The 18,842-nt window shown below is 34.6% G+C and overlaps 1 protein-coding gene across 3 annotated transcripts; it reads left to right on the plus strand.

Annotated features, from left to right (window-relative positions):
* The first annotated feature begins 251 nt into the window (after positions 1-251).
* Positions 252-18,522, plus strand: LOC126746193 (serine/arginine-rich splicing factor 7-like). 3 transcript variants are annotated; one of them, XM_050454349.1, is made up of 4 exons: positions 252-426; positions 604-809; positions 874-1,066; positions 10,821-10,930. In XM_050454349.1, the coding sequence occupies exons 2-4, from the start codon at positions 617-619 to the stop codon at positions 10,840-10,842; spliced, it is 408 nt and encodes a 135-aa protein (XP_050310306.1). In that variant the 5' UTR covers positions 252-426; positions 604-616; the 3' UTR covers positions 10,843-10,930. The 3 variants fall into 3 exon arrangements, with proteins under 3 accessions (XP_050310306.1, XP_050310305.1, XP_050310304.1); XM_050454348.1 differs by lacking the exon at positions 10,821-10,930 and adding an exon at positions 18,009-18,522 and having other exon boundaries at positions 253-426; positions 607-809; XM_050454347.1 differs by lacking the exon at positions 10,821-10,930 and adding an exon at positions 18,009-18,522 and having other exon boundaries at positions 254-426.
* The last annotated feature ends 320 nt before the right edge of the window (positions 18,523-18,842 follow it).

Below are 18,842 nucleotides of genomic sequence, written 5' to 3' on the forward strand. Positions count from 1 at the left end.
GTGGGCCGCAACAAAGCAGGGGCGTACGTCGTATTGTTGCCAGCTTTAGCCAAACTCATAAGAACAAAAGGCTGAATTATTAATTCAAGTTAATTTATAATAGACCTGATGAAGTGTAGTTAAATTGATTATTCTATTATTAAAAAAACTGGAATTCCTAAGGGAAAAATACAAAAAACGCTGTCAAGGACAGTGAAGCATGGCAACGTCGCTCGAAATGTTGACACATGCGTATAAACTTAGGTCGGCGTCTCTTTTTTCCGGACGCCATCTTGTTCATCCGAATTATCCGATTTCGGTGTTCCATTCCGGGTTTTTAGGGCGTTTTTACCCGATTTACAGCTTAAAACCACCTAAAACCCATAAATAACATGTACTAAGTGTCTAACAACAGTTTCACCATTTAATACATTTGGGTTTACCAAGGTAAGTGCTTCCCCCGCTGTTTTTTCACTCACCCAACCCCCCAAGCTCATTTGCTTAGGGCGTAACGGCACAAGAACTGATCGATAATAATTGAAATTACCCTTACTTACCCATGCTAATATATAGATTTCACTGTAAAAACATTACAAGGCTTTAAAGTAAATAAATTTAATACAGTAGGTATATAAGCATGTCCCGATACAACTCCGACTGCAAAGTGTATGTGGGCGATTTGGGTAATAGCGCCTCAAAACAAGAAATTGAGGACGCGTTTCGGTATTATGGCCCCCTGAGAAACGTTTGGGTCGCCAGGAATCCGCCGGGTTTCGCTTTTGTCGAGTTTGAGGACCCCAGGGATGCAGAAGATGCTGTTCGGGGACTAGGTTAGATTTGTTCAATTGAAAGCTTCTTCGACTTCCTATATTGTGTTGTTTTCATACAAAACAGATGGGAGAACGATTTGCGGCAGAAGGGCCAGAGTGGAAATGTCCAACGGCAAGTCTGGAAGCAATAGGAGCCGTGGACCTCCGCCCAGGTCTAGAGGAAGACCCTTCCATCCCGACGATAGATGTTATGAGTGTGGAGATCGGGGGCATTATGCTAGGGACTGCGGGAAGTACAGGAGAAGCCGTAGAGACAGGTAAGATGTTTGTTTATTTGCTTATAATTTTTTTTTTGGTTATTTGAGGCTGATCATGTTTTCTTAAAGTGGTTTTTTTATGTTTTCTAGTTTGATTAACTAAGATTTAGTTGTTTCTGTAGAGTAGTTTTCAAATATGTTTATTGATCAGCCTTTTTCCAGTTTCAATTAATTTGCAGAGTTTAATTAAACTTTTTATTTTAATTTGCCATAAAATGTTTTAAAACAGGTTTTTGGAAGATTTGGTTTTTCCCAGTCATCATCAGCTTTGAATGAGGTGGTTATTAGACTTAATGGTGGCCCTCGCCCCTCTCACAATTTAATTATTTTTAAACAAACACCCTGATTTCTGCTCTATTAAAAAAGAAATTATTTGAGTATATCAGGTTAAATTTTAAGTGTTTCTTGACCGGTAAGATTGGTTTACTGTTAGTAGTAGTAGATATAGGTGATCTTTTGATTTTAATTCAAAAGACAAGATTCCTAATATTTAGGGTCCTAAGGATCCTTTGGTAATCAATTGAAACATCAAATCATGAGTAAATTAAAAGTACCTGTCTTTAATTTAATTAATTTATGTATTACTGTATGAGTAAAACTATATTTTCTTCTCAAAAATTGTTACAATATTAATAATGGATACATATAAATCTGGTAGAAATTGTACACCCTTCTTCCTCCCATATTGTCGGTCTTATCACGTAAGGGCATATCTCAGTTTTGCTAATTTGTCAGAAATGCAATTTTAAATAAATTTACTCTCTTTCATTGTGAATAACTCCAGTAATAATTTTTATACCTTGTTGATTTTTTGTATGTAGCAACTAACACTATGTAGCTTGAGGAATGTTGTAATAAAACAATGTTAAGTGATTTACAAATAGCAGAAAAAAAACATTTTAAGAGTTTTGCCCCTACATGAGACTGATGTGGAGAGATGAAACTGAGATATGTCCTTGAAAAAACACAAAAAGATTCATAATAACGTTATTTATTAAGCCCACTGGAAATGAAAAACTCACATTATTCTTAGGAAATAAAATTAAAAATTGAAATTCTGAAAACGACTGAAATATACCAATGTAATTCTCATAAAACTGGAAAATTTTTGGTTGAAAAGACGTGAAAACTAAGGTACTACACCCTACTAATAAAAAAACTAATTATTAGTCATTAAGATGAGCCAGAGATTTAAAGAAATCCTGATGCTCTTTTTGTCTAATCACAGGAGTAACACCTGAACATAGATACCAAATCTTGTCCTTACTAATATTGTTTGGGCCAGCATTCAGTCGTCTGAGCTCATATGTTCTAATATTATGCTGTTGGTTTCGTTTTAGTGACAAACTATCATAATTTTGTTGATTGTGGCTCATTTTAAAAAAGATCTGGTCTGGAGAATCTTTCTTAACTTTCACTCCCATAATATCTGTCCACTTAATCTGGTTTCCTAAATCGCTCTTCCTCACGGTCAAGATCCTTACATCTTTTGAAAGCTGTTTAAAATCGAGAAAGTCTTAGGTATTCAGAGATCTCACTTTGTATGGCTGTTTCTGTCTTGCCAGTGCAAAAACTGGGTGTAACTGAGATGGAATGTAGATATTTCCTGTATGTTTGATTGCATAACCTATAGCACTGTGCGCAGAATCGCCTTCATTTTGTCCGTGAAAGCATTCGAAGAATCTTAAAGATATTTCTTTCAAATTCTCTAAGTGAGCTACAGCATAGAGAAGCATTGCAGCCATGACAGTATTTTTATTTTGGCCTCGACATCCATCAGAAAAAAGGGCCAGTTCTTGGGTCACCCCATTGTCATTGTAATACTGCAGGGTTTTATAAATTGCCGTCGATATTTCTGATGCCCCTCTTTTGCTTATGCCTTCATGCCACATCCAGCAGAAACAGTCTTTGCTGGCAATATCATAAAACGTTGTTAAATTGAATCTGGCCAGCCTGTTTTTATAAAATAACGCATTATATCACCTGTTGAAGATCAAAATACCCACATAGGAAAGAGCTGTTTACTTTTGCTTCTTGTTTTTTGTTTTCCTTAATTTCCCTTACTTTATTTTTTTCTGAAACATGTTTTTGATACTTCTCTTTCAACTGCTCCATTTGCTGTTCTGTTCCAGTTTTGGCAATTGTGCACAACGAACAAAGAACTTTTTTAGGGGAAAAAAAGGATAAGTTTTTTGCTCTGAAGGCTCTCTGATAAGTCCAGAAGAAAGGCTTTCCTTCATTCTTCGTTGTCCAATCCTCTAAAAACATGAAATACATCTTACATAGGGTAAGGTCTGGGTGCAGATATTGCCTCGACGTATTCTTACGGCAATAACGAGACTCCATTTTTGGGAATCGGTCAATATGAATGCTTATAGCAACGAATCATGCGTTCTTTTTCTTTAATGGCTTCGGAACGTTGCCTACCTCCTCTCATTTCCTCTTCAATAATGCCTGAATTGCTGGTTTTTAAAATGGCACTTCGCACCATCTTATCAGTGATTCCAAATGTTTCTAAGAAAAAACGCTTGCAGACCAACAAACGACTTCCTTCTAATGTTACATAATACTGAACAGTTTTTTTAGTTGCATAGCTGATGTATTGTTTTCCACAGTTTCTAAGTCTCTTAGCCTCAATTTGTTTATTAATTCTTGTGTGACTGTTTCTTTCTTGCTCTCTTGGAGTTCCCTCTACAATGAAATCTTCTGGTTGAGTATTTTGAGTTGAGTAAGTTGTTTTGCTCAGTCTCTGGTAAACTTGGGTTTCTATCTATCTGGACAACACTGCTGATATTTTCAATTCTATCTTCGTGATCGCTATTTTTATTTTGCGGGTATTTTCGGTTAAAATTGTGTTCATTACAGCTGTCATCTTCAAAGTGGTCCCAACAAATTAAAAAAAGACATCTATGACACGCGCCCCACACTATGACAATTTGCAACTTGACAGAGCCCTGAGTTGTCCTCTTCGTTATAAATGTCTTTTTTATGTTTCAAATCAGCAGAGGACCCTTGCAGCGAGACATTTTTCAGATTGATTAGCGGTTCATCATCAGATAAATTCCATTCTGGACTCTTTTCTTTTTTTTTTTTTTGGGGCTCATCGTTCTCAGATTCTGAAGATGCATAATTTGTATGCAAATGTCCTAAACCTGCTTCATTATCTAATTCTTCATATTCGGTGGCAATAATTGTCCCATAATACCATATTTTATCGTATCTCATTTTAATTTTCGCACCTTCTCCGAATTGTTTTTGTTTGTCCAAGCTAACGAGATCATTTGTACTCACAACATTTTTTACTGTTGTCTTTCCAAACCACAAGAACATCCATATTAAGGATTCTGCTTTGTCTATTCTAAAACAAAGAAAAAAAAAAATCATGATTTTTGAACGAACTTGTATAATTATTGTCTAAATCCTTTTTCTACTAAATATAGATTCATCGACGATATTTCCAACCCAGCCTGATAAAAAAAAATGAAAAGAAAAATAAAAAAATGAAAAAATTGATTGGGACGGACGGGAAATAAAAATACGCCGCGCTGTCCGTCGGATGGACGCAGAGTCAGTACCTTTAATAAAACAGTACATACTCTAACCTTAAATATTTTCTGTAATTTCTAGTTTATTGGTTCTTTATCGACCAAAATACCAATGATACAATCTAAAAGCTATAAGTATAACCTATATAGAGTTTCGTACTCACCTTAAATAACTCTCACAAGGCACAAATTCACAAAAAAACAACAGGATACATAAGCGGTAGGTACGATTTACCGAAGCAAATTGCCAGCATCTGTGAATCGCCCAGATATTGCCGTAACTCAATATACGCCTTGAAAATTTTAATTTCGCATGCTTTTTAAGTCACACGCATGGGCCTATCTTAAGTTAGGCCTATATGTGAGATTAAAATTTGAACTTTTTTGAGATACGACCAAAGAAATAAATAATGGAACAGCCAAAATATAAAATATTGATATATGCCCGTTCGTGAGATAAAAATATGAGGCTTCAGTAATTTTTTGGCGGGCTTAACTCAATTTTCAATTTTTCTTAGATACGCCCTTACATGATAAGACAGACGATATGGATGCTAGCCATCTAGGGAAATACTTTTGTAATGATTAAGTATAACATTTATTTATAATAATATTATACATCATACTTTTGAACATACATCATGCATCTGAACTTCTAATTTCAGAGTTTTTATATACAGGAAATGGACCTAAGATTGAGCCAATCCAATGCCTGACTCTTTTTGTTTTTGCTAGTAAATTCATTTGTGCAAGTTTCAATATCATTAACCTGAGTTACATCATTTCAGTTTGTCTCTGATATCATATTATTTAATTGATCAACCTTTAATCAAGGATCTGTCAAAAATTACTGCAGTAACCTTAATATAAATTTGAGTATTGCACTTAATAATTAATATATGATCAGTGCAAATAGAGAGAAAAAAAGGCATATTATTCTCATGAAATTAACAAGTGTCGAGGACCACATAAAACTAAGGACTTTTGGCAAAACAATTTCTAATTGGAAAGTCAATAACAATGCACCTGCAGAAATTCCTTCTAATCTAAGAGAGCCAACACTTGTGAATAATCATTTTCTGGATGCTTGTGTGCCTCAATTACAGATTGATCCAGATAATTTGGATACATTTCTTAATTCCTCATTCGATGGGGAGCCATTTCATTTTAAACTAGTATCTGAAAATGAAGTTTATAAAACCATAAACAATATTAGAAGTAATGCTATTGGGGTAGATGAGAACTCTATAAAAATGTTATAAGCTTGCATTCCTATTTGCCTAAATTCTTTAGTGAACATTATTAATAATTCTTTATCTTCTGGGAGTTCTGGGTGTGTCCCTGACATCTGGAAAAAAGCCCTTTATTATATATAAAGAAACCAATATTAATGAACTAAGACCAATTAGTATTTTGCCAACTTTATCTAAACTAATTGAGAAAATTGTAAAAGGTCAATTGCTGGATTATTTATTAAGCAGAAGCATTATCCCAAAATTTCAGTCTGGCTTTAGACCAAATTATAGGTGTATGACAGCTCTTCTAAAAGTAACAACAGATATTGCTCTATCTCTGGATAATGGACTCTGTTTTGATAGATATGACAAAAGCCTTTGATACTCTCAATCAGTGGCGGCTGGTCTATGTGTGGTGCAGTGCTGCAGAGCTCCAAAGAAAATTAAATAATATATTAAAAATATGATCTATAAACCAAAACCCAAAAAAAAAAGAAAAAATCTTCGTCCCGCATATTTTTTACACCTATTTTATCAAGTAGAGGAAAAAGTTATACGCGTAAATTTAATAAAGACATTTATTTAAAAAATGAATGGATTTGTGGCTGTAACAAAAAGAATTATTTATACTGTTTTCTCTGCCTACTTTTTGGTGGCGATAAAGCTTGGACGGAAATAGGGATCACCGATCTAGAACATTTGAGTTTGAAAATAAAAAGGCATGAAAGCCATCTTGATAATTGTATAGAATTGGCGTTATTAGGATCAACTAATATAATGACACAATTAGGTTCTGCGTATTGGTTAAATATACAAAAACAATGAAAATGTCTCAAAAAATAGATACATTTTATGAAAAATTATAGATACATTTTATCAAGAATCTTGTTCTCAGTTTAGAGACTGGGCCGTTTCCAATAGATTGTGCTTAAATGAGTCCAAAACTCAAAATATAATTTTTTCCCTTCGGGACGTTGATTCCCAGCAACAATCTTTAGGTGTGTCTGTGGATTTTCTGGGTGTTAGATTGGATAGTGGTTTGACGTGGCAAGGTCACATAGATGAATTGTCAACCAAATTATCAAGGTGTACTTTCCTGATTCGCAATTTGTCTGGGTCTGTCTCCGCAGGTACTCTCAGGACAGCTTACTTTGGATATTTTCACTCTCTAATGACGTATAACTTACTAAACTGGGGTCATTCAGCGCATATGCCCAGGATTTTTGCATTGCAACGTCGATGTCTGCGAGTGGTTGCGCAGATTAGATACAGGGATTGTTGTAGGGTCCACTTCAGGCTTCTGAGAGTTCTCACCTTACCAAGCGCCTTCATACTTCTGTGCCTTGTATTCATTAGGGAAAACCTACCCAGGTTTGCGACCCATGCTAGCACTCACAGTCATGACACCAGAAATAGCGGCTCCTTGGTGGCACCATTTAGGAGACTCGAGCGTACCCGTAATGGCGTGTCTTATTATGGAATTAAGTTCTTTAATGTCCTGCCGGTCTCCGTTAAGGATTTGCCTCTTAATGCTTATAAGACAAAGGTAAAACATTTTTTAGTCACCAATGCTTTTTATTCATTTGTGGAATTCCTGAGCTCAAATTTCAGTGCTATTGCATAGGCTGGGTCTCTTGACTTTTAGTGTTAAGTGTTTTTAAGCATTACTTTTTAGGCTTATATGTGTTTTATTTTTGTTCTTAGGTAAAACGAATTTTACAGTTTAATACTTTTATTTGGAGTTATATTTTTGACTGACTTGTGTAAAAGCTTTATACTTTTTGGCATGAATAAATAAATAAATAAATAAATATAAATTGTATTAAATTTTGTGGAGCATTTGAACTGGCTCTTCGGGGACATGACGAAAGTGATATTTCTGAGAATCCGGGGATATTTCGTGGGTTGATCAACTTTTCTGCCGAATTAGACGCAACTCTAAGTGATCATCTAAAGAATTCTTCCGTATTTAAAGGCACCTCCAAAGAAATACAGAATGATTTATTACAGTGTATGCTTGAAGTCTGTCATGAACAAATAATTGAAGAAATTAATCATTCGCCATTTCTGGCAATCATGGCGGATGAAACAACGGACGTTGCTGCAAAGTCTCAAATGGTTGTTATTTTTAAACATGTTTGCGATGGTGAACCAATTGAACGATTTTGGAACTACTTAATTCCTGAAAAATGTGATGCAGAAACACTTAGTAAAGCAATTCTAACTGTTATTGAGCATTTAATTCCAAATTCACTCAACAAACTGATTGCCCAAAGCTACGATGGAGCAGCAGTGATGAGTGGCCACACTGCAGGCGTTCAAGCATTAATTTAAAAAAAAATATCCTTTTGCTCATTATGTACACTGCTATGCCCACCAGCTAAACTTGATTATGTCTAAAGCTGCTTCTGCAAATAGGCAAGTACATGTATTTTTTGGAAATTTACAAGACATTTCGGGATTTTTTAATAATTCACCACAACGAGTAGAAGTATTGAATAAAATTGTGAACAAAAGAATCCCTCATGGCTCTAACACCCGATGGAATTTTAATATACGAACCATTAATGTTGTGTATGAAAATAGAGCCTCTCTCATTGATTGTATGCATGAAATAGAAGATCAATTTTCCAATAACACAGTTTGTAGTGCGGCCGCTTCTATTCGGCGTGCATTGAATGATCCTATTTTCAATTTTTGGCTGACTTTTTTCCATCATGTAATGCCCCACGTAGATATCCTATTCAATCAATTACAACAAAGAAAAATCGAACCTACTCTAGTAAGAAACGCTGTTGAAAATTTTGAACGCAGTATCATTCAAGTTCGAAATAATATTGATAACATTATTAGTGAGGCAACAAATATAATTAGCGATGAGCCACCAGAAAATAAACGAAAACGCCCAAATAACAGCCAATTTGATCACCGGATTTCTGCTTTAGAAGTTTGTGATATTATTATAAATTGCGCAAAAGATAGATTTCAATTTAAAGAACATCTAGTAGTTGCATCACTTTTCTTTTCCGAATGCTTTGGAGAATATTGTGGCAAATTTCCTGAAGATAAGCTCACTTCCGTATGGACCTTTTATCCCATGCTTGATAAAGAACGTTTACGAACTGAACTATCCGTTCTACATTCAAGAAACGATTGCAGGACATTAAATGGCGCACTACCTCTTCTAAATTTTTAGTAACCAACAATCTAGGAGATACGTTGAAGGAGACAAAAAAATTATTGGAAATTGTGGTAACTACTCCCATGACGACATCAGAGGCGGAGAGATGTTTTTCGACATTAAAGAGAGTCAAAACATTTCTTAGAAATTCAATGACCGAAGATCGTTTAACAGCACTTTCCATGCTATCTATTGAAAAAAAGTTTATCTCTAAAATTAACAATTTTAATAAAAAAGTTATAACAAAGTTTGCCACCAGGACTGGTTTGCCAAAGAACGAAGAATAGACTTAATTTATAAAAAATAGTTAGTAGGTGAAATATAAGTAATATACGAGTATAAAAATAATTCAGTTTTTGTTTGCTAATAATAATTGCAGAACACCCTAAAATTTTTACCACGAGCCGCCACTGCTCTCGATATAGAACTTTTAATGGCAAAACTAAGGCACTACAATATGCAGGCAAATGGGTGGTTTCAAAGCTACCTTCAAAATAGGCAACAGGCAGTAAAGCTGACTAATGATGAGGGTGGGGTAACTTCTGGGTGGAGAAATGTAACTCAGGGAGTCCCGCAAGGGTCGGTGTTGGGACCACTTCTCTTTATAATATTTGTGGCTGACTTAATTCATAAAATAATTTACTATGGATATTACAAGTATGCAGATGATTTGCAAATTTATCTGCCATCATTGGTTGGTTGCCTTGGATTTAATGCTGACTTATAGAGGATCTCTGATTGGGCTGACAAAAAATCACTTTTTATAAATTCTGGTAAAACACAGGCAATCCTGTTCTCAAGAAATGAAAGTACCTTGAATAACGGAGCACCAAGCAAATTAAATATTAATGGTGTTGAATTGGAATGGGTAGATAGTAAAAAACCTGGGCCTTTGTATGGATAATCAAATGTCATTTAATGCACATATAAATAAGATCTGTCAACAGTCATATTATAAATTAAAGTCATTATATGAATTTAGGGATATTTTGCCTGCTAGTACCAAAGAAAATCCTTAGAGAGAGTTAAGTGCTTAGTATTGCTGGATACTTAAATATTGTATATTTTAACTGAACAAAATAGATATAAAATCCAGAAAATTCAAAAATTCCTGTGTAAGATTTAGTAGAAATTTGCCTCAGAGGGTTCATGTGAGTGAGCATGTAAAGCAGGTCTATGGCCTAAAGAAGATTTTGGGTTTAAGCTGCACTGTACATAAATTACTTAATTTTCATGAAACAAGATTATCTGTCCTTATTGAAAGGTGAGATACAAATAATGTAAATATTCGCTACAAAAGCACACTGGCAATCCTCCAGCATAAGACTGAATTTCTGAAAAGTTCTTTCATATATACTTCTGCCTGTATTTACAGAAATTAAAGATTTAGGCATGGCCTCTTTTAAGTCTAAATTTTAAAAAATTTTGGAGACTTCTTATATTTTAATACGGGTGTAACTTTGATTCTGGTATGGTTCTCTGAATCATGTCCTTTTATTATTTACTGTGGTGGTTATTAAAACACGCCTAGCGGTACTTTCCACCTTCGTATGTATATAGAATAGATGTAATTTATTTGTTGCATACATTAAAGATTATTTTATTTAAATAGTTGAGCCACAATTTTCAATAAAAGAAATCCTTAACCACCACAACTAGACTAAAAACCATCTCATTCATTTACTCAATAACCAAATCCTAGAGCACAGAAAAACCTATTGAGCAAACAAAAATTTAAAAAAAAAAAAAAAAAGACACCTGAAATTGGCTTGACCGTAATGCCATATTTATAGGTCGATAGCCTGTGGCCGATGAGCGCGCATGCATAGAGTAAGATAACTTGAGTACACTCGCTACGACCTCGCATCTCGTCGGTCGAGACTTCGCTGAGTCGACATTTTACCTCGAAAAAAGATTCTAGAACGTCTACTAGCTACTACCTACACTACTACTAGTCAAGTGAGCCAGTGAGATTTGATAAACCCTCCATCCCCCTCTTCAACCTAGTTGAAATTCTACTAGTTGTACTTCTACTTCTACAGTCTCACGAGCTCACGCAACAATGGTAAAAATTTTACGCATTTTTTTAGTTTATTTCAGTTTTTTTTTTTTTTTTTGTTTTTTCTTTTATGGGGCTTTAAGTGAACTAATGATGTGAGTGCTTTGGTATAACTTCGCCGGCGCGTTTGACTATTCATACAGAAAAAAAATAATAATTTTTTTAGTTGTGATTTTTCGCGAATTTATTGAGGTTCACTATTACGTATCAGAAAAGAGGAATATTAATTAAAATAGGTATGAAAGGTAGGCGGTCTTTAATCAGCGAGTATCGAACTGTTTTTTAAGTGTCCCAAATTTCAGTCAGAATCCTTAATGCTAGATATAATTAATGTTTTTAAGGAAGGTAATTTACGCATTTGGGACACTGGAATAAAAAGAGAATTAATGGAGGAATATGTTTCAGGAAATTAATGGTTAGTTTGGGTTATAATGTTTAAAATTTTTAGTAAAACATTAAATTGGGCATGTTAAAGGGTGATTCAAAAGTGAGACAAAAAGTTCCTATCAACTAATCTAAAAATATGTAAATAAAAAAAAAATCACATAGTGAATTCAAGGAAACTGAACCATAATTTTTTTTTAATTTCAGGCAGTTATAGTTACAGAGCTATAATTACTTGTCATAGGATAAAATGTTTTTTACATTTCTATCTCAGTTTTTTAAGATGTGTTTAATTAAAGAAAAAAATGCTACCGTTACTTGCCTTTTTTTTTCTTCTAGCTAAAAATGTATGTCATAAAATACAACTTAAAAATTTCATTTATATCAAGTTAAAAAAAGGAAATTTTCAAATGTCTTATTCAAAAACTACTCGATTAAAGTACAACATGTAAGACATCAAATTGTTTTAAAGTTTTACGCAGAATTAGAAAATCAAATGTTAATTCAAAATTCAAATCATTTATTTCCATCGACATCATAACGATGTATAGGAATTGTCAATAAAAAACTACAATGCTAATAAAAATAGTATAAAATTGCAAAGATATGAAAGGAAACAAATTTAACTTAATTTAGTCAATAAATCTACAGTTAAAGAACTCTGTCAACGAATTAAAAGGACAGTCAGATAACATGGTCCTAAGAGCCCTCTTAAGGAAAAGTCAGTGGAAAAGTCTTAGCTCTCTTTATTCTACATGGGAGATCATTAAAAATTTTGAGAGATAATTTTTAAATTAATTTGAGTCTAAACATCGTACGTACAATGCGCTTTTGATTTATTAGCACTTTCCCAATACTGGAGGAATTACCCCAAGCTAATAAGGCATAGGATAGACTGGAATGCACTGAGGCATAATAAAAGCTTTTAAGTATATATGCATCCACATAGTCTCGAAGTTGCAAGATGGCATACTTGCTGCGGGACAATCTATTGCACACAGATTCCACCTGAGGATCCCACGATAGATGTCTATCAATTACAATTCCCAAGAACTTGGTGGAGTGTTGGATGAGGCTATTTGATGACTGCTCTCTAAGGAGTAAGCTCCGGTCCTGAATAGCTCGAATCGGAGTGAAAACAATGAAATTGGTTTTCAAACTATTCAAACAAAGACCACCCCGCAATATCAGCTATACACTTGGTGGCTTTTGAGTGGATAGACTGATAGTCAGTACCCGAGACAACTGCTGAGGTATCGTCGGCAAAAAGTGTTATGTAGCTGTCATTAACCAGGAGAGGCAAGTCATTAATAAAAAGTAAAAATAAAATGGGCCCAAGAACACTATGGAACCCTGTGGTCACCTGATCACTAACTCTCAATCTAACAGCCTGGGTTCTACCTGTCAAATATGATTCAAGCCGTTTATAAGCCGGACCTCTTATACCATAATGAAAGATCTTATTTAATAGTAAAGCATGATTAATGGTATTAGTAAGATCAAAAAAGATACCAACAGATTTTAATTTCAATTCAAAATTATTTAATATATTATATAATATAATATAATATTATATAATATAATAATTATATAGTAAAGCAAAAGAATCTAAAAGTGCAATAAGTCTTCTTTTAAAAGATTTTTCAAAGATCTTTGAGAATACAGAGAGGAGAGCAATAGGCCTATAGTTACCCACTTCTGCTGTCTCCCTCTTTTTATGAAGAGGTATGACAACGGCTGATTTTAGGAAAATAGCCAAACTAAAATGATAAATTTAGAAGATAGGTAAGTGAAGAGATAATATGCTCAGCACATGCTAGCAATAAGTAACAAGGTACCTCGCCTACACCGGATGACTTTTTCCTGGAGGAACATTTTATAATCTCAAGTGTTTCTCCTTCAGTGAGAGGGAATAGAAAAAGAGATTGGGATAAACTGTTGAAAGACACATTCATTCCCATGGGTGCCTGAAAATTATCTGTGATCTTCGCACTGACTTATCTGTGATCTTTGTTAGAAGAAAGCAACTTTGTTGAATTATAGGCTTTTTTAGCATTTACGATATTTTCTCTATGTACCTTCAATCTCCTTCTATAGGATGTCAGTAACTCATGGTCATGAACGGTTGCTTGCCCTCATTAATTATGAATGGTGTTATCCACTGATGAGACTTTCTGTGATATGGCATCGATTTGTTTACATAAGGAAAGCTCATATTAAATAAACTGGAAAATGTGTCAAAGAAGTAAGAAAATTTACTTTCAAAAGCCAGAGTCTCAATAACTGACAGCCAATGCTCTTTGGACAACAAGTTGTTAAAATAGCGTATGTTTTCATCAGAAAAGGATCTAGAACTCATAGAAAATTTTCTTAAATCGTGACTAATTGGGTTTCTCAAGTCAAAACTCAGCATCTGAGCACAATGATCAGAAAGCGCTGCTTCAAAGGTTTCAGTTGAAAACAGTGCAGCGTTAGTGAATATATTATCAATCAAGGTACAGGATGATCCCGGAGTTCTAGAAGATTCAGAAAAAACTAGTTTAAGACCATATGAGCTAAATGCATCCACAATATGTAGTGCTGCCTTACTTACATCTGGAAATAAAATCATAGTTAAAATCACCACAAAAACACATTAAAATATTAGGTTTATATAAAAGCTTTAACAATTTCTCAAAGTATTCAATAAAAGTTTTAAAATCAGAGTTAGGAGGACGATATACACAAAAAACTAAAATCTTAATACCATTTACAGCCTGGAGAAGAGCAGCAGCACATTCAAAGTTACCAGACAGTGAAAAGTCTTTATTCTCTACATGTTTATAATTACTGAAATCAGATCTGACAAATATTGCCACACCACCACCACCACACGAGTCCCTACAGTAGTACGACGCGACCTCATAGTGATTAAGTTTAAAACATGTGATCCCTATATCCGACAACCAAGTTTCTGTGATGCAGACAATCTCAGGATAGGCATTTAAGTGTAAGAACAGTTCCAAGTCAGCAGATTTAAATCGAATGCTTCTTGCGTTTAGATTAACAATCTTCACTCCGTTTGTGACTTTAATTTTTTTTTGGCCTTTCCCGAATTTGGTTGACCTAAAAAATTCAGATGATGAGATGGATCTTCTACAGATCTGGGCTCAGGCGTCCTCTGAGACTGTAATGCTATATCATTATTCACAACAGTAATATGGTTCCTGCTCCCATTTCGATCTTCCGATATCTTATTTACATAGTTGTGACATAGCCTGGCGATGAAATCATGTTTGAAAATTGGGTAACGTAAATGCTCCGTCGTAGTGAAATTTAAAGGCAAAAAAGTAGCATTGGAATTACGGAAGTGGTGTTCAAGAATTCTATCTTGATCTGTAATAAAATCATTCAACACCGGTCGATTTAGAGATTGTGGAGCACCAATTGCTGGGATGCCCCAATGAGTTTTGTGATGGCGGGAGTATCAATTGGAGTTCCTCTTAAGGCATTTTCTTGTCCCACAAATAGAACTACACAGTCCTTTTTAGAGAGTTTGCTGCTATATTCCATAAATTCAGAAACCAAGTCCTTAAATGGTAGCCTATTACGCCATTGGCAGTTAACGTCGTACTTTTTTTTCGTGGAACTTTTAAAAGTAAAATTCGTACTCCTTATAATATTATTACCCAAAACCAATAGTTGAGGTTTGACGTTCAGTTTTTGTTTTAATTGAAGATTTTCAGAATCGTTTTTTAAAAGATTGCCGTCATTAATACATTTACATTTCTCCTGGTTTTTATCGGCTAGCTCTATTTCCAATTTGTCAATAGTTTGTTTTATTATTTTCGTTTCATTGAGATACATGTCGTTTGTCCTTTCTACAACCATGTTTTTGCTAAGTCTGGATGTTTTCTCATAATCTTGTTTCAGTTTATTTTGTGCGAAATTTTGTTCCTTTAGTTATTGTAGTAGATCTTCATTATTTTTTTTAAGCACTTTAAGTTGACATTTGAGCTCGTGTATGTATTTATTTTGCTTTTCCAGTTCAGCTGTTAGTTTGTCTTCTGCCTCCCATGCCACGCTTTCAAAGGTCTGGCTGTCACGTCTAAGCCGTTGAATATATATGTCCTTTCCCTCAAGTTCATCCGTTAAAGAGTTGATAGTTGTCCTTAGGTCCCTTTCTAAATCTTCCTTTTCTTCGGCTCTTTGGTGACAGATCAATATATTAAGTATCCGCCCAGTGGTATGGCGTTGTTCATTCGTTGTTATATAGGATGTTCCATTTAAGAAAAGCATACTAATGATTACATAATTCTTCTGCCACGCTTTTGTGAACACCCTGTATATGTCAAAATAATTCTAAAATGTAGCTTTTTTCACCCCTTGTCTACAAAAAAAAATTGATTTTTTTTTTTGCTAAAGTACTAAATGGACACGCTGTATACAGCGCTTATTCGAAAATAGTCTCAAAAGTTCTAATCACAAAGCGCACAAAGTTCTAATCACAGAAAATTACGTCACACCTGATCTGCTCACCGTCCTTCCTACATATTTTTGTCAGACAAAGGCAACAGGTCAAGTCTTCATTATACCCATCACTTTTATTAAACTGTCCCTTCTAAACAATACAGTAAATTTGGTGTTGTCTCTTAATTTAGGTTTGTATATCTCTGCCTGTGGTGCTTTTGGCACCCCAACGAAGGCTGTATGTCCAATATAGGAACTAATGAGACCTTTTAGTTCCTTTAGGGGCTTTCAAGGGAAAATCTCAATTTAGTTAATACATACAGTAGCGGCCAAAAGTAGAGAAACTTTTGATTATTTTTAAAAAAATATTGATAGATTACTTTTTAAAAATATATTTTATTGTTTTAGGTGGAACACAAATACAACATAAAAAATAAATAACTAGTGTATAAGAAAATTATTTATAAACCCACAAAAAAAATTTTTTTTATTTTTTAAGCGGTCAAAAGTAGAGAAACTTAAGCAAAATATTACAAATACTTAAAATAAACCTAATATTTGGTAGCAAAACCTTTGTTTTTAATAACTTCTGCACATCTTCTGGGCATCGACTCCAACAATTTTACAATTTTTTCTTCTGGTATTTCCTGCCAGGCCTGCGATAATGCGCAAAACAGTTCTTCTTTGTTTTTAAATTTTTCGGGATATTTACGCCTAACATCTAACTCCAATTGTTCCCATAGGTTTTCAATGGGATTTAAGTCGGGGCTTTGTGGAGGCCAGGCTAAAACGTTGAGCTGTTCCTCCGCAAAAAAATCTTTAACAATTTTAGCTGTATGTTTAGGATCATTATCCTGTTAAAATTTCCAAATTAGTGGAAGGTTTTCTTCGGCGTAAGGTATCATATGATTCTTGAGGATCTGTAAATATTGATATCTGTCCATAATACCCTCAACTTTTATTAGCGGACCTAGTCCATGCCCAGAAAAAGAACCCCATACCATGACATTACCTCCACCATGTTTTTTGGTTGGCCTAGTGTATTTAGGATTGAATCTTTGATGTGGGGGACGCCTTACATACTTTATTCCATCCGACCCAAATAAATTAAATTTACTTTCATCGGACCAAAGTATGTTTTTCCATTGGTTATAAGTCCAAGTGGAATGTTCTCTAGCAAATTTTAAACGAGCATGCCGATTTTTCTTGGAAATGAATGGTTTCTTTGCCGGTCGTCTGGCTTGGAGGTTTCCTTCGCCTAAGCGTTTTCTTATGGAACGGATGGATAGTGAAATGGAAGGGTTTCCTTTCTTAATATCCATGGCAGTAAAGAAAGGATTTTTTTGGGAACATCTTCTTATTACTTTATCATCTGAAGGAGTAGTCTTTCGCGGCCTTCCGGTCTTAGGTTTAATTAAAGAACCTCCACGTTCTTTGTACATCTTGATTTGTTTAGATATAACACTTTTATTAAGCTTTAAATCAATTGCAATTTGATTTTGTTTCAATCCATCTTGATATTTTTTTATAATTAGTTCTTTTAACTGAACTGACAAATGAATACCTCGTGGCACCTTACTCGACTAATACTAACACACGACTAAAATATTATTCTCTTTATTCAAAAACTGTTTGTTTAGGAATGATCGGAAAAAAAGTTTCTCTACTTATGGCCGCAAAAAAATGAAAAATATTTTGGTATTTTCGTCATGTGTTAGAGAATGTGTTTATTTTTATATCATTATAAGTAACTTAAGGTACCCAATGATTTAGTGATGAAATTAAAACTTTTTATTTAACCTATTAATTAATTTTTTAAAAAATTAAAAGTTTCTCTACATTTGGCCGCTACTGTAAGAGGCAATGCGGAGTGACTGAACTTAAAATTTAAAAAAAAAATCGAGTTTTTATGTTTTAACTTTTGAATCGCCCCACATATACCACTCTTTCTTTAAACGAATTATTTTATATAGTCAATCAAAAAATTAACCATTTAATAACTACAGCAACATATTCCTCGACAATCCATCCGCGTCTATACCGCCCTTAGCAAACCACGTTATCACCCGCCTCTCATCGATTTCCACAGATCTCGTAGCCGTTCGAGAAGCCGCTCCCGCGACCGTAGAACCCGCTCCCGGAGCCGTTCCAGATCCCGTAGCCGCTCCAGATCCAGGCGATCCCGTTCCGCGTCCAGGGAAAAAAAGAGCCGAAGTCGCTCCCGTTCCAACAGGGACGACCGACGTTCCCGATCACGTTCGGCACGTTCTCGTAGCCGATCGGTCGCGAAAGAAAACGGGAACGATCGGGATAGGGATTAAGGATGTGTGTGTTTTTTTGGTGGGGAGGTATTTCTCTCTAAGTTCTCAATAGGTTTTCCCCCAGTATAGCATAAAATACAGTTTTAAAAACAGTTGTTTGTACGTACGTAATGGCTTAAGGAGAGGAAATTTGCCAAGTTGTTTAAGTAAGGATTATCTGTTAAGTGTAGTACTTAAATTCTGTTTTTTTTTTTTAATTCATTGAGACGTGGATTTTATTTTACGATTTCTTGACAAACGTATCGTGTATTTGCAAAGTTCAATAAACGTAGGTAAACTTTATGTGTTTTTAATTTCCTTGAGGTAATTTAAGGGTAAAATGTGTTTTGAAGAATTTTTTGATCGTCCTGGCACAGATTTAATATAATTAATATTATATTAAATTCATTCAATCGATTATATTTGAATGGGTGATTGGAAAAAGGATAACATTCCAAAAAAAAGGCGAATTGAAGTGAGATAGCAATTTTTTGAGTATTTGTATTTTCTATCCGCTGAGCGCAAAAACGATAAGATCGCCGGTCGCCTTCATATAAAAACATTGTCGTTGAGCCACAGAATAAACGATCTCACAGAAGCGAAGGCTTGCGTCGGCTCCTTTG

This window comes from Anthonomus grandis, chromosome 17 (genome assembly GCF_022605725.1).
Source record: "Anthonomus grandis grandis chromosome 17, icAntGran1.3, whole genome shotgun sequence".
NCBI classification, from domain to species: domain Eukaryota; kingdom Metazoa; phylum Arthropoda; class Insecta; order Coleoptera; family Curculionidae; genus Anthonomus; species Anthonomus grandis.